Here is a 15,924-nt window from a genome sequence, read left to right on the forward strand (position 1 = left end):
GTGTTTGTAGTTATACAATAAGCAGAGATTCCCAACCCTATTTGCACCTTGGACCCTTTTTTATATTAACGGGGCTTGTTCTCCACATCCTCTCAACAGGCACGCTGAAAGTTAAGGTACGACACAAGGTCTCCCATTAGACTTTTTGGGGGATACGTGCCTGTTCACATGTAAATTTTGGTCCAGGCATGATCCGTCTCTATATTTATCAAGCCTTTAGAGGAGAGACAAGAGAGTGCAAACATGCAATGCAACACAGACAGATGTTCCAAATTCAAAGTAATTAGCACAAAAAGTAGCCTTTAAAGTGACATTATTTTTAAGCTTTTATTCTTTTGAGCTAGCTTATGTTTCTTCGTGGCCCATTAGCAAAATATTTGAGGGTTGGGAACCTCTGATCTAGAGGAAATATTTGTTTGTTAATCAGAAAATGTATCTCTACTTTGCTGTTGAAATAGAAATAGACATTAGCCACCTTATCGTACAGATTACAAATATATTGGCATCTGTCCTGTCTTTTCCATGATATAGAATAATTCTAAAAAATACATATCTTTGATAAAACTACCTCAGTGCACTTTGGCACTGACTCTTCCACTTCTTATTACTGTTTGTTTGTAATGTTGGAGTGATCCCATAATGAAATCAGCATGGAGACGTTTGATCTCCAGGATTGGTCAGTTTGCTCTTATTCCTCCATTCATTTGTTGTTTTCTTGGTTCATGTGACACAAACAACACTGATTGGATTTTGATGAAACTTGCAGTGAATGATTCCACCACTGTGGAATCATTACATTACATTTACATACATTTCATTACAACTGGCCCAAGCAAATCACTGTGTGCCTCTACTGCAGGGCTATTTGGCTGACTCTCAAGTTCAAGGAACTTTTTGATCCTTTTTTTTTAATATGGTCATTCCCCACAATGGGGTTATCAACTCATTATGTTTCACGAAAAATGTTGAAGATTTATGGGTACAAACCAACCTGCACATTGGAGTTGCAGTGTTACAAATCTTTACCAAGAGACTGCAAACCTGCAACTGCTGCAGCACACCTCAAGTTTGTTTCTGTGTGTGTGTGTGTGTGTGTGTGTGTGTGTGTGTGTGTGTGTATGTGTGTGTGTGTGTGTGTGTGTGTGTATGTGTGTGTGTGTGTGTGTGTGTGCATGCATGGTTGTCGTTTTTACAGAACATGAGAAGCATAGACTCTGTAAGACTGCTGACTACATGAACCTGCACTTCAAGGTCAAGTGGCTTTACAACGAGTATGTTAAGGACCTGCCCGCCTTCGCAGACACTGTGCCTGAATACCCTGCGTAAGACACACACACACACACACACACACACACACATTATCTCACTCTTTCTCTGTCTCCTCCAGACAGAAAGGTGGTCATCTTGACTCATCATTTCTGCATTTCCACTGAGACTTGGCCTGTTGTTGCATACATCCACACACTCAAAGCTCTCCTCACTGGGTTTGGACACTACAAATATGGATGACAGAGTAATGGTGATAATTATAACACATTTTATTTATACAGCAACTTTTAGGACTTACAGGTAACAGAAGTACTTACAGGTAACAGAAGTACTTACAGGTAACAGAAGTACTTACAGGTTTAGAAGTTACAAGGTACATATCACATTCAGTAAGTTTTCTAATGTTTCATGTATCAACTTTATGGTTCATCAAAGAGAAGGTTAATAAGATTAGTTATTGTTCCAGGTGGTTCCTCCAGTTTGTCCTGGCCTGGCTGGCTGAGAACGAGGAAGTGTCGATGGAGTTCATGCACGGGGCGCTGGAGAGAGACAAGAGAGAAGGGGTGAGTCACAAAAACCAGAATGTGGAGGGCCTTGTAGGCAAAAAAACTATTCTGTGGTCGGTCAGTTTATAGGTCTCAGATATGTTTTTTCTTAATCCAGGATTTTAGCCGTCCTTATTTTCAACAAAGGATAACAAATCAATAATACAAACACCCAAATGAAAATTAGTTTTTAGAAAATGCTATTTGCAGTGCAGTTGACAGTACAGTTTTGTCCTGCAGCTCTGATCCTGATCACATCACAGCTGTCAATTACTTCTGTTTACTTGTGTGCTAGCAAAGTACACAAAGCTATCAGTAGTTACTATGGTTAGAGAATCAAAAACATATTTATAGTGGCAAGGTTGGCTCAGTGGGTAGAGCAGGCGGACATATACGGAGAGGTTTATGCCTCGATGCAGAGGTCCAGGGTTCAAATCTTCTGGTGACGATTTCCTGCACGTCTTCCCCCTCTCTCTCACCTAGTTATCCTGTCAAAATTAAAGGCGGAAAAGCCCAAAAATATTATAAAAAAAAGAAAAACAACCTCACCAATTTCATTATGCTCCAAGTTTTGAACCTACCGTTCCCATAATTTGGTGAAGTAAAATGTTGCTTTTGAGTCAGTTAGTTAGCTGTGGGTTGCCACTTGGCCTCATTTTTATAGCCTATATATTTTTTAACATTTTGGCAAATTGCCACCCATAAAAGTATGCCGAATTAGCCATTAGCAGTTCCTGTTTGCAGTGTACCCATGGATGTACAGACAACTATAACTGGATTACTTTGATACTGAAGAAAACTTAAAACCATGATGATTCTCAGGCAAGTGCTGTTGTTATATGAAGCATCTATTTTTTATGATTTCTAAGCTTTATTTGTAATGGACACCAAAGATGATACTGTCCTCAGAGTGTAAGTCATACTGAATATAAAAATGTGTGCATCATGTCTTTGTGCTCAGATTTGACTGAGTAATGACTTTGAGAAGATGGAGTGTGCTAAGGGTAAAACATCAACTATCTTCTAGTTGTTTTAGAAGACCAGAACACCATAATGTGACTATCCCTTTTACCTTACAGAGTATATTTTCCTCATTTCTCGCACTGGAGGGATGTAGAATGATACAATGAACTTCAGTACACATTACACCCTCTCAGTAAAGCCATGTCTATGTGTCAATATGTATTTAAGGAAGCACACAAATAATGTATATAATAAAATAAGGTGGTTAGAAATTTGTGTTTTACACTTCAACAGGATGTCAGTAACTGTATAAAGTATGCTTTTCTTTACCAATTTTATCAGTGATCTCTTGTAACTTAAGCATCAACCGTCTCCCTGTTGGAATAAAACGTAGCATTTCACTCTGAAATTTAAATTTCTTGTTTCCTGTGGACAAAGAGATTGCCTCACCAGACACCAGAATTGAATTAAGGCAATAAAAGGAACAATTTGCAGGCACTCAGATAGCGGAGACATTATGTTTGTGATATAAACAATTATGACTGGTGTATTACAACACAAATTTTGCATAAATGTAATAAATTCATATTTTCTATAAGTAGGAAATGGAAGGTGACTCAGGACATATCAGGACACAAATGTGAAAGGAAATTCACTGCTACTACTTAACACTACTGAATGTTAAAATATTAATTTCTCTGTTGCAATTCCTGCTTATGAATAAAAACGGATACAACCTGTTAAGTTTTACATAAAACCTACTTAATTATACAGCAGAACCAAATCTATGCTACGTCCTGACTATTTGTTGTTGTGAAACCATATTTTTCTGAGTTGTCGATCATACTGTAGGAAAGGAGCCAATGTGCAACAGCAGTAAAAAACTATGCAGTAGAAAGAAAAGCTTTGTACAACACTGACATCCACAACAGAATGAATGACAGCATCAGTCTCATGACCTTTTGTTCAAGGATGCTTCGATTTATCCACATGTAGCAGAGTTCTGCTTATGGCCAGCCAGTCCCAGAATAACATAATGATGGACAAGTGTTGTCTCTCAACCTCCTGCTGGTCCCAAAGCTGCACTTTATCTTCAGGAACTGTTGTTGCTCCGGGAGTTTTTTGAGAGCAGAAAAGGCTTTTGGTCAGGGCTGGCACTGAACACTATGATTGTTAAGTATAATTTGGATGCACTCTAAGTGTTTTTATTGATCATTAGAGAAGTCCTACTTTTTACTCTACAGTGGGCACACAAGCTTTCAGACATTTCTTCCCTCAAGGAGAGTAAGGGTGTAAGGATGCTTGTTTTTTTTGTTTTTTTTTATCTTTTTCATGGGCTGTACAGATGGTTCCTCCCTTCAGTCTTGACATGGTTTTTTAGAGGTTTATCACTAGACACCAAAACATATTGATATTATGAGGAAGGATTTTAAAGCAATCATTTTGTATTTACTCATGTTGACCATGATGTAAACAGTAGAAATAGGTAATTCACGTTACAAAGTACTCTACCAGTAATGTGTGCTTGCATGATGACATTACGTTGCCATCGCAGAGAGCTCAAGCACAAGTTATTTGATTTTTATTCCGCATTAGGCCTCATTCAAATGAGTAAAGGACTGCATTTTTTTGAGCAGAAAGCGGCCTAAGAATGGTTTAGAAAAATCAAGGTTTTTCTTGTTATAGCTATCAGTTATTGAAGTTAGGTGGAATAGATCAATATGTAATAAATATATAATGCTGTACGTACAACGTTAATGTTTAGTGTCTAGGCCTTGCCTCATCACTCTCCACTTTTTTTAAATTATATATGAACAGCATCAGAAGCAGTGGCAGCAAACGAGTTAGCAAAGCACTGACAAAATTAGTCCAAGTACATTGCTAAACACTGAAAGGGTGCATTGGACAAATGTCAATTAAAGACAGATTTTATTGAGGAAGCCTTAAGTGCTTATTGGCCCCCTCTGGCTCTTAAAGAGCCAGTTATGGATCCATAGACTGTAGGTTTTTGAGACTAAGAGAGACAGACCACAGGATTCAACAGCAGGACTTGGCCATTTGGGAAATATAGTGGCATGGTTGTCCTAACTACCACACCAACCCTTTGGGTACCATTTAGTGTCTATTTATTTCAGTTTGAGCTTTAAGCTCAAAAGTAATATTTAACAGGTGAATTTATCTGTAGGAACATATGATTAGTGCAACAGTTCAATAAGCCTTTTATTCCCAGACCAGCAGTGATATTAAATGAATGATAATAATTGTAATGGTCAGAGTGCCCTGAAATTACAGTAATTATACTAGAGCACGGCTTGGAAAAGAAATAAGAATGGTTAGAGTTATTATTTAATTGCAGGAAAGTAGAGAAGGAGAGGGTGTATGAGTCAGAAAGGAGGTTGTTGTGAGGAACAGAGTGGAGATGGAAGAGTTGCGTTTTTAATTACAGAAAAGAGTGGTCCTAGTGGGCTAACATTTTGCAATTTGTCTTCTCCCTCCCCCTACCTGCAGTTCCAGCAGACGTCTGAGCACGCTCTGTTCTCCAGCTCGGTGGTAGACATCTTCACTCAGCTCAACCAGAGCTTTGAGATCATCAAGAAGCTGGACTGCCCTGACCCCACTGTGGTGGCCCATTATAACCGACGCTTCGCCAAGGTGAGATCTGAAACACAAGAGGCGTGTTTACATCAATTTCTATTCATTGTACCATTGATCACATACATATCTTCTATCTCTCTGGGAACTGTGTGGACATGGGTTTGTTCAGACAGGAGCCATGTCACTCATATACATTATCAGCACATCAAAAATGTCTCCTCTGTTGGTGTTAATAGGTCGTGTCAACCAATTTACAAGAAATACATATTCTCCCTCGCCTCTAGTGGTATCTGCATAATGCAGATGGTTTTGGTTTTATTACACCGTGTCTATAGATATGTTTCTGTCTTTTCTGCCTCCACCTCAATACAGTGAAGCGGAGTAGAAGCAGTGCCCCTATGATCTCCAAAGCTGGAGCAGCTAATCATTTAATTTAATTTAAAAAAATGTCAAGAAAAAAAAAAAAAAGTGCTGCTTTTCCTTGTCTTTCATTATAGTAAATTGAAATATCTTTGGAATATCTTTGGGTTTTAGACTGTTGGTCAAACTAGAAAAGCCATTTAAAGACATCAACTTGTGATGGGCCGTTTTCACTATTTTTTGACACTCAATTAATTAATACGCTAATGAAAATAATCGTTAGTTGGAGACAGTATTTATTGGTACTAAAGTAGTATGAATGTAAGATGTTGGACAAACAGTTTGTGGACTCTGAAAACAAGATGTTTTTGGTTAAGAGAAGAGCAAAAATTAGCAAACTGGTGAATCCTAGAAATCAATGTGTCATGGTTGCGAGTTTCTGTTATAGTTTTTCCTGTTTTATTGTGTTAAATGTCTCTCTGTTGTCTTTGTCTATTGTTAGATCATTGTGTGTGTGTGTGTGTGTGTGTGTGTGTGTGTGTGTGTGTGTGTGTGTGTGTGTGTGTATGTCTACCCCCTTTGTCTCGGTGTGTCAGTTTATTTTTGGTTCCTCAATGGTTTTTGGTACCGTTTTTGCCTGCTTTCTTCAGGACTCTTTTTGTTGTATCCCTTTTTATTTTATTAAATCCTCAAGCTCACCACTGCCCTGTTGTCTCTGCATTTTTGGGTCCGCCATTTACACAATGGGTTCTAACAAAATAAGAACAAATCGTGGATACGGACAAAAATAAAGAAATTTGTTTGTATATCGCTTTCTGCATGAGGCCCAATATGTTACAATTCATCACTTGCGGCATACAAAGATGATCACAAATAGCATTAATATGTGGTTCCTTATTAAGAGGAGATAAAGTGTTTGTCATCACTGAGGAATGGATGACGTACATCAAAACTTCTTCCTATGCTGCTTTAAATTGAGAGTCACATAAGAGCTTTACATACTCTTGAATCTCTTGTGCCTTTGAGATTCTGGCTGATGAGTTTCTGGTATTTGTTTGGAAAATGTATACAGTGCAGTGTTTTGTTATTCAACCTTTGATGTCAGATTTCTTTCTACAAATTTAATTTAAGGCAGTTGCTTTTAGGCACAGCCATTAAATCTAACAAACCCTTCTCTGCAGTAGAGTTGTGCTTGCATATATTTGCGCGTGCGTGTGTGGTGTGATGGCTCGATCAATATGGGACTCATTAAACAAAGAATGGCTAATGTAAGCCATCACTCTGAGCTGTCCATCTCTTTGTCCCCAACCCTTGACTCCCTTTTCATTTTCTGCCATCTCCACTCATGTTATTGTTTCTCTCTAGCTTTTCATCTCAACGCTGTCTTAGGTTTAGTTTGTTTTTCACCTTTAGATATTTTCTGCCTTTATTTCTATCTTCTTTCCATTTCTCGTCCACTTTGTTTTTTTGTCACCCTCCAATTCCCTATTCTTTCCCTCTCTTATCCTCTCTTGCTCCTCTGCCTCCAGGCGAGCGCAGTTATAGTTCATTTTGAAAAAAGTATTTGACAGAGTTGTACAATGAGAGAAGAAACCATACTAAGTAATGCAGGCAGCCAGCAGGCCACATGTTTAATGTATGAGTGAGGGCCATCTGGCTGACTCAGCAAAAAGTAGGGAACTCTATCAGAGTGAGCCCGAGACGCTGTGAGGTCACAGGCACCGTTTCTGTCATGTCCTGTCCCTTAAGTTACCATCATGGTCGATAAATTAACTGATTTATTTGAAAGTATACCGTGGAGAACATTTATCTTTTCTTACCAAAAGGTGTCGTGTGCATCCTTCAGTCTTAACAAACACGTCAGATTGATTTTATAACCTCATTGAACGTTCGCAAATACATTTTCTTAATATTGTTTTGAAAACTGTAATTTGTGCTCTTTTATTGGTGCAATGCTTCCTTGTATAGTGCATACATACTGCAACCAGCTGTCAACATGCTGAATAGTTCAAAGCTGTGGGACATCATATAGTACAAATCTCCTTCATTTGATAAATATGGGCAGTTATTGAGGTTATATTTGATTTGGCATGCAGGTCTAGTTAGCAACTGATGACATATATTTCCTGAAATTAGGTTCTGAAAAGCTTAACATGCCCCATGCTTGTGGCATTTATGTGTATCCTCATGTAAAAGATAGCTGCTCAACAAACAGCGGTAAAGGTTACAGGTTACCTTCAAAATCGATGATGATTGACCCCCCCTGATCCCCTACATATTATTCTCTGCAGGATTTTACAATTGCTGCTGTTTAATTTTGATTTTTTTGCACCATTCTGCGTAAACCTTTGTAATCTTATGTGTTCAAAGTCACAAAGCTCACTCAGTATGAGTTTAACTAACTGATGCTAGAAATGCTGGTCTGCCTGATTTATACCGTACCACACACCTCAGTCACATTATGTATGACTTATTATCATTATAAGTACAGTTTGTGTGAAGGCTGCCTACTAAACTGGCAACTCAGTGTCAAGTTTGATCCATCGAGTGAACAGTAGATTAAATAATGGTTTTGGATGCTGCACAGTACATATGAGTTTTCTTCTCCTGGCAACAAGAACAGTGCTTTGTTTAAAATAGATAGAAACAGAAGTGGCTTGTTGCGTGTGAGAGCTACAGTACATAATAGCCAACATAGCTGAACAAGCTAAGAAGACCGTGGCAGGAGAAAATGTTAATCAAGAGAGATCTGAAAGGAAAAGTATGTCAGTGTCAGCGTGCTGCCTACAGTCATTGATTGGCAGGAGGGGCCTTGCAAAAACAGAAATTAGCACATAACACCCAATACTAAGTAAAGTAGAAGTACCTCAAAATTGTACAGTAGTGGAGTAAATGTACTTACAGGTAGTTGCATTTCAACACTGCATTTCAGTTGTCAACCACAATTTGCTTATGAAGACTTGACTTGAGACTTGCTCTGACAGACTAAAGACTTGGCTTGAAATGATTTTAAATTGTCCTAAAAGTAACAGTCCCTTTGATCTCAGGACATTTTCACTACCAACAAACTGCCTGCAGCTCTTTTAGGAAAAGACAAGAGAGACGCACAATATTTGATTTCAAACAGCAGCATTCCTGACAAAAGAAATCAAACTAGAGAAGTAAATACTACCTCGAAGTTCCCAGAGTAAACATGTCCTACGTGTGTGTTATCTTGTTTCCACAGACGATCACCAAAGTGCTGCTGCAGTACTGTGCCCTGCTGGCCAAGAGCTTTCCCTCCTACTGTGAGAAGGAGAAGATAGTGAGTACTGCTGCGTCACAACTCTGCTACCAAACCACCTCACTCTTGCACAAGCACTTTTGAAAGCTAGTGTACTTTCTGTGGAGTTGATGAATATTTTAGTTGCTACTGCCCACTGTAACTTTAATATCTACTGTATGTCTGTTGTTTTCTCTTTCTTTGCTTCTTTCATCTTCCTGCCCTACCCTTTCTTCTTCTGTTTCTTGCCTGACTTTCATTCTGCTGCCTCTATTCTTGACTCGTACCTGTTGTCCCCCTCGTCTGTCATCCCCTCCAGCCCTGTGTGCTGATGAACAACATTCAGCAGATGAGGGTCCTGTTGGAGAAGATGTTCGAGTCGATGGGAGCAAAGCAGGTGAGCATTAACAGATGAACACACACACACACACACACACACACACACACCTGTGGACCTGGGAGTTTTTCATTTCAACCTGCAGCTACTGAAGAGGTCTTTCTCTCTGTTTCTAGGTCAAATTGTTGAAATTAAACAGTGTTTTGGGATCTTTAAAGTGCCAGCTTACACTGTAGAATTTTTTATTCACAAGGTGCCCTTCTGATCAGATTTGTAAGAAAACGTGTGATGTGAAAGACAAACTTTGGTATTACTTACAGCAGGATGATGTAACTGTGACTGGAAAGTTTTTTCAGACCAGAGTATGTTTCGAAAACAAAACACTTCACTCTATTCAATCTCCTTTTTTGGAAAATATTTTTATTGCATTTTTTTCAAAACACAGAACAGCTCAGACACGACAAGAAGGGAAAAAACAGAATGATGTGGGCATGTGGCTACAGTAAATAGAAAATTATTATGAAAGTAAGAATGCATAACATTTTCCATCCAGCCTCCCCCCTCTCAGCATTCTGCAACAAGGCAAAGCAGTATCCAGATGACAATACAGACCATATAAACATAGCAAGGCTACAAGGCGCACATCAGATAGTGGGCACTTAAAACCAAGTCTCAAAGAAAGGCCTGATATAGGAAATCCACGAAGCAAGGAGGATGACATTGTGGGCCCAATATGCTGCAAGTAAGGGTCCCAGACCTTATAAAAGGCATCTATTTTGGAGTGAAGCATGCACATGATGTATTCACTGGGAATGCAGTCCATAACAATGTTGTGCCATGATTGATTTGTCTGATCCAGAAGAGTATAATGTTCTATCTAGCAGCAAAAGTCAGCATACTGAAAAGTCTCCGGTGCTTACTATCAGTGATCCGACCCTCCGGGAGACCAAGTATCAGACACAAAGGGTCCATCCGTATCGGGACACCAAAGATAGCAGTCAGTTCATTCACAATACCAGACCAAATGGCATAATTACCAGTCTCAAACCTGCACTTCCAGCAAAGCGGGGAAATATTAGCGTCCATTTTGTTCTTGACAACAGGTGTTATGTGGGTACGATGTACGATTCTAAGCTGTGTGGATTTGGTGCGGTTGCACACAGAAATGTTAAAGGCCTGAGACCAGACCTCCCGCCAGTCAGCATCATCTATAGCAACGCCTAGATCTTTCTCCCATGCAAGCTTAGTGGGTTGTGAGGTAAGAAGAGAATAAGAATTCAGGGCCCTGTAAAAAAAACACAATGCATTTCTTATTAATCCGTAACGACAGGGCCTCCTCCACACATGAAGTGGTGTTGTTAGTCATTAAGGTGGTGTCTTTAACTACGAAATCTCTAATTTGTAAATATCTGTAGAAGTCCCCTTGATTAGATAAGCCAAATTGCTGACGCAACTGTTGAAAGGATAATAAAATATGGCTTTTAAATAGATCAGCTATTTTCTTCAACACTTGGGTGCACCACACTTTAAAGCCCTGGTCCTTGCAGCCTGGCAGAAAGTTAGAGTTATCAAGAATGGGGGTAAGAGGAGATGATAACTGAGCCCGGCCTTCAATGGAGTGTTCAATCTCCTTTTTAAAGCATAGATGGCAACAAAAACAGCAAATAAGAGTGCACATGTGTCATGTATTGCAAAGGTTGTTGCCACTGTGAACTGGTCTCAGTCTTATTAGACCCACAGTGGTTGAGGGGTTCTCTGCTGCATTTACAGCAGAGAGACACATTTGGTCTGATAAGAAGAAAAAAACATATATTTCTAATGGAAACATGCATTGAACCTTGTGTTACAAAGACTTCATACGAGCCAGTATTGTTGACTGACTGCAGTTCTGCGTCCATGTTAACCACAGAGAACATAAAGGACAAAGATTTGATAATATGTCCAACAGAGCATGATACACTGGCTGTTTGGACACTGAAATTTGAAATCTGCATTTCCAGAGGTGGGCGTTTTCAAAATCCCAGCATATCCAATAACTGCTTCTGGATTTATACATTTTTTAGGCTTTTCTAAAAAATTGTGCTGCAGAAGCTAGAATCCTGTTGATCCTGTTAGTACATAGAGAAACCTATTTGGGTCATCTCACCATCCTCCAGGTGTGACCTAATTACGGCAATGGAACCATTTTATATGTATTTGGGTTCACTGGTCGCTACCAGTAGAAGCAGAAGCAGTTATATGCACGCAGGTATCTTTATTTCTGTGTTTGTGTTGAACGTGTAATTGTTTCATGTTTCAAAGCTTTGGATGAAACTTGAAAAAGAGTGTTTTGTGTAGTTGCAACATTTCATTTGCAATGTTGACAACCTTGGAGAGTAATACAGTTGAAAACATTGTATTGTGTGTTCAAGTAACCCTGCTGAAATATTTTGTAATAATAATAGTGGAGACAGCTCTACAATAATAGCTTATCTTGTTTTAGTTATTTGTGCAGCAGGTGTTGAAAACAAGTGTGTGCATGAGCATACATAGGCTGCAAGTTAATTCAAGTAAGGTGAGAATGAGTGTGTGTCTTTTTTTCTACAGTTAACTGCTGAGGAGGAGATGGTATGTCTAGGTTTCTTTTTTGCCCTCGCTCTCCTTTTCCCTGTTGCTCCTGGAACACAAAGATCTGAAATAAACAAGTTCATTAAAGCAAAAATCCGCCCTGAACCTGTTGTTACCCAGTAGTGTGTATGTGTATTTTTAAAATTTTTCCCAATTTACTTGTAAACAAGAGATCAACTCAAACTCTTTCTCCTTTTCCTAGACTCCCAGTTTCCACTCCTAGAAATAAACTTTTCATCTCACCTGATATGATTTATTTGAAAAAAAATACTGTGTGTTTTTCACTACGGTGCTGCTTCTTTCCAAAAGCTTGAGAACGAGGAGGAACCCGAGGAGTTTGATGAAGAGGTGGGTCTGGCACAACCTCAAACCTCATAGTTTAGTTTGGATAAAATTACTTTTTAGTGGTTTTAAACTGGATTGACTTGAAAACTAAAGACATTTCAAAAGACTAATTCATTTTTCTTTTTGATCTTTGTGATCAATTACTTTTTCTTTTTTAAATAGCAAATACACTGAATAGCAAAAAGTATGTGGCCACCTAAACTTTAGATGATCTACTGCTATAACAACCCCCACTCTTCTGGGAAAGCTTTCCACAAGATTTTATACCTAGCTGCAGGGATTTTTTCCAACTCAGCCACTAGAGCATTAGTGAGGTCCAGCACTGATGCAACATATCCTCCTCACACAACGGTTTTGTATGATTTCTTAAATAAAGTTAGACACTTTTGTGCATTATCCTATGAATGTCCAGAGCGCTTAGTGCGCCTGTACAAGCCCCTGCAGGGCAGAACCTGTTTAGGCAACAAAATACTTGGTTAGATTTAGGAAAAAATGGTGGTTTGGGTTAAAATAAGTATGTTTGTTACATAACTTACACACGTGATGTTAGTTGCACACGTGAGTTAAAGTGGCTATATGTAACTTTCAGGTTGTGTTGATTCTAGCGGCCGCTTTGGACAAAAGCGGTAGTGTTTTTACCACACCTGCTGTCGTAAAGGTCTTTTCTTTACAGCGCTGTATTGCCCACTGTATATTACCGAGTAAGCGTTACAGGGACGTCATATAGTTGCGATGAATGTTTTTCTCAACCAGAAAAGCATTCATTTACAATAAAAGAATAAGTTACAGATGCATCGTTGCATTTCAAGTGTTGCATACTGTAACTTAGCCTACTTTGGATGTCTCATGAGATAAACCGGGTATCACTGTCACTGTGTCACGAGCCAAAGCATTAAGAGATTGTTATAGCAGCCAACGTAATAATAGCTTCATATAACGCATTTCATGAAACCCATGGACGCTTTACACAACTAACGTTACAGGGAAAAGAAAATAGTAAGCCAACACAAACACGGAGTAAAAGGAAAACCTCTGCACCTAAATGGAATGGGGATGTAATTTAATGTGGGCTACTGACGTATTGTAAAGTTATTTTATGAATGAAATAGACATGTTACATACCTGAGGGACAATTCGGGGTGGGTTTTGAATCATTTACAATCCCGTAATTATCTCCTCTGTAATCTGTTGATAGCCAGAAGTGTGTGACTCGCTTTATCACCCGTTGTCTTTCACTTTCTCTTTCCCTTTTAGCTTTTAGTTGTTCTTCGATTAATTTCCTTCTTTTCTGTGATGGCCCTCCCCCAGTATTAGCCATAACTACAACAGATAACTTCTAAAATAACATTCAAATACAATTAGGCCTACATAAAGAAATCTCCTGCTTCCTTTTACCTGGCTCAAAAGGCTGGATACTACTTTTGCGCCATCTACCTGCCGCAATTATTCTGTAACTGCGCGGGAAAAATCGAACCCGGGCAGAGGCCTTACTAAAAACTATACAAAAATGGCATTCTTTTCACTGTTAGTCTCGTTTGCTGTTAAGGTCGTTTAAGACCATTGTATGTAAAATGACACAGAAACATAAAAAAGTTACATATAGTGACTTTAAGTAACAAAAGTTAAAATAAGTCAACATTAACCTTTGCCTTCCCATCGGACGCGAACAGTGGTCTCCTGGGTGAAAGTCCTGTGCTTTTTTGACTCATGCATCCACCATGACCTCCTTCTCAGATGCTGACTTCGTTACTCTTTATACAAACCCCAATTCCAATGAAGTTGGGACGTTGTGTAAAACGTAAATAAAAACAGAATACAATGATTTGCAAATCCTTTTCAACCTATACTACAAAGACAAGATATTTAATGTTCAAACTGATAAACTTTATTGTTTTTTTTGCAAATATTCACTCATTTTGATTTTGATGCCTGCAACACGTTCCGAAAAAGCTGGGACAGGGGTATGTTTACCACTGTGTTACATCACCTTTTCTTTAACAACACTCAATAAGTATTTGGGAACTGAGGACACTTATTGTTGAAGCTTTGTAGGTGGAATTCTTTCGCATTCTTGCTTGATGTACGTCTTCAGTTGCTCAACAGTCCGGGGTCTGCGTCGTATTTTGCGCTTCATACTGGCCATACATTTTCAATGGGAGACAGGTCTGGACTGCAGGCTTGGATGGCAGCATATGTTGATCCAAAACCTGTATGCACCTTTCAGCATTAATGGTGCCTTCACAGATGTGCAAGTTACCCATGCCATGGGCACTAACACACCCCCAAACCATCACAGATGCTGGCTTTTGAACTTTGCGCTAATAACAATCTGGTTGTTCCTTTTCCTCTTTGGCCCAGAGGACATGACGTCCATGATTTCCAAAAACAATTTGAAAAAATTAGTTTCTCCTTTAGTTTTCGTGGACACCTAAATCTGAGAATGACTGAAAGCTACAGCACCCTAGCCGTGTCCTTTACAAAAACCTCAGCAGAGCAACACAACTGTCTTTTTTACATTTTATTTCTTTATATGATCACATTTTCATTGTCCTACATTTTATTTACTTTGTTTGTTTTTATTTCCATACCATCTCCTCCAGGCCATCACTGACAATGAAGGAGAGGATGACATGGTGGGTAAGCTGCACCAGCAAAAGCTGCCAGCAAAACAAAACAAAAATCACTTTCATATAATCTTTGTAAATATCTTTTATTCTTTTTTCTAATTATTTTTGTCTCATCACACCTTTTCTCATTGTTTTGTTCATTTCAACTCCAGTCTGGCTGCTCAGACTCAGAGGGATCTGAGGTAAGAGGGAATTAAGGAAGGACAAACTGACAATCAAGGCAAAAATCCTCTATAGAAACAGTTCTGTAACTTTCCTGAGATCTTGGACATTTTTTGTCATAATAATCTCAATTGTAAGGAAGCCATTGAGTCTTATTGGGGCTGTGTCCTTACAAAACGTCCTCACAACAATACATGTAGATATGAAGGGCGGGAATAGGGCTCATTTATTTTCTCTTTCAGGGTTCCTTTGGTCACAATCTTTTACCTTCAGGGATGTCATACACAACGCAGACCTCAAAAAGAACTTACAACAGAATGCAAAACAAAAATAGCAGTGTCTGTCATGTACACACCATTTTTCATAGACAGATAATCACAGGGAATCACATTTTAAGATTCTTCTCCAGTTCTCAGTCATTAAACCTTCTAAATCTGGATTGTAGTGATGTGTTGCCGCAGTGCAACATCCTAAAAGAACATCCAAGAGATTAACATAAAAACACAAATTCAGATCACTTTTGTATGAAATGGTTCTCACATAGTCAGAAATTTGTGGACCCGATCAATCATAGATAGAAACTGACTTAGGAAATATGTTTTTCCAGACCTTTAAAAAACTGTCTAGGGCTGTTCTTGTTTTCAAGAATTGGTTACTATAGCAATTTAACCTGGATGATAAACCTGGATCAGCCGCTTAAAACTTTTTCTGCTTTATGAGAAACTTCTGATCATAAACTTGAAGTGTCCAAGATTACAGGAAAACATTTCAAGTTACATTTTAAATGACTTTTGCTTATTGTCAAGGAACTATTATTACCATTTTGAACTCCCCAGCTGCTTCTCCATGAGC

At 38.8% G+C, this 15,924-nt stretch overlaps 1 protein-coding gene across 12 annotated transcripts in view; it reads left to right on the plus strand.

The window, feature by feature from the left end:
• LOC116053998 (protein unc-13 homolog B-like) overlaps positions 1-15,924 on the plus strand; it is a 169,719-nt gene that overhangs the window by 136,998 nt on the left and 16,797 nt on the right. For 8 of the 12 annotated variants that reach the window (XM_035997398.1, XM_035997402.1, XM_035997410.1 and 5 more), the window contains 9 exons: positions 1,196-1,322; positions 1,736-1,832; positions 5,286-5,429; positions 8,959-9,036; positions 9,314-9,391; positions 11,918-11,938; positions 12,248-12,286; positions 14,884-14,916; positions 15,063-15,092. In XM_035997398.1, coding sequence (XP_035853291.1) covers positions 1,196-1,322; positions 1,736-1,832; positions 5,286-5,429; positions 8,959-9,036; positions 9,314-9,391; positions 11,918-11,938; positions 12,248-12,286; positions 14,884-14,916; positions 15,063-15,092 — 647 coding nt within the window. The remainder of the gene's footprint in view (positions 1-1,195; positions 1,323-1,735; positions 1,833-5,285; positions 5,430-8,958; positions 9,037-9,313; positions 9,392-11,917; positions 11,939-12,247; positions 12,287-14,883; positions 14,917-15,062; positions 15,093-15,924) is intronic. The other 4 variants (XM_035997419.1, XM_035997420.1, XM_035997426.1 and 1 more) reach the window with 2 other exon arrangements.

Source organism: Sander lucioperca, chromosome 2, assembly GCF_008315115.2.
Source record: "Sander lucioperca isolate FBNREF2018 chromosome 2, SLUC_FBN_1.2, whole genome shotgun sequence".
Lineage (NCBI taxonomy): Eukaryota > Metazoa > Chordata > Actinopteri > Perciformes > Percidae > Sander > Sander lucioperca.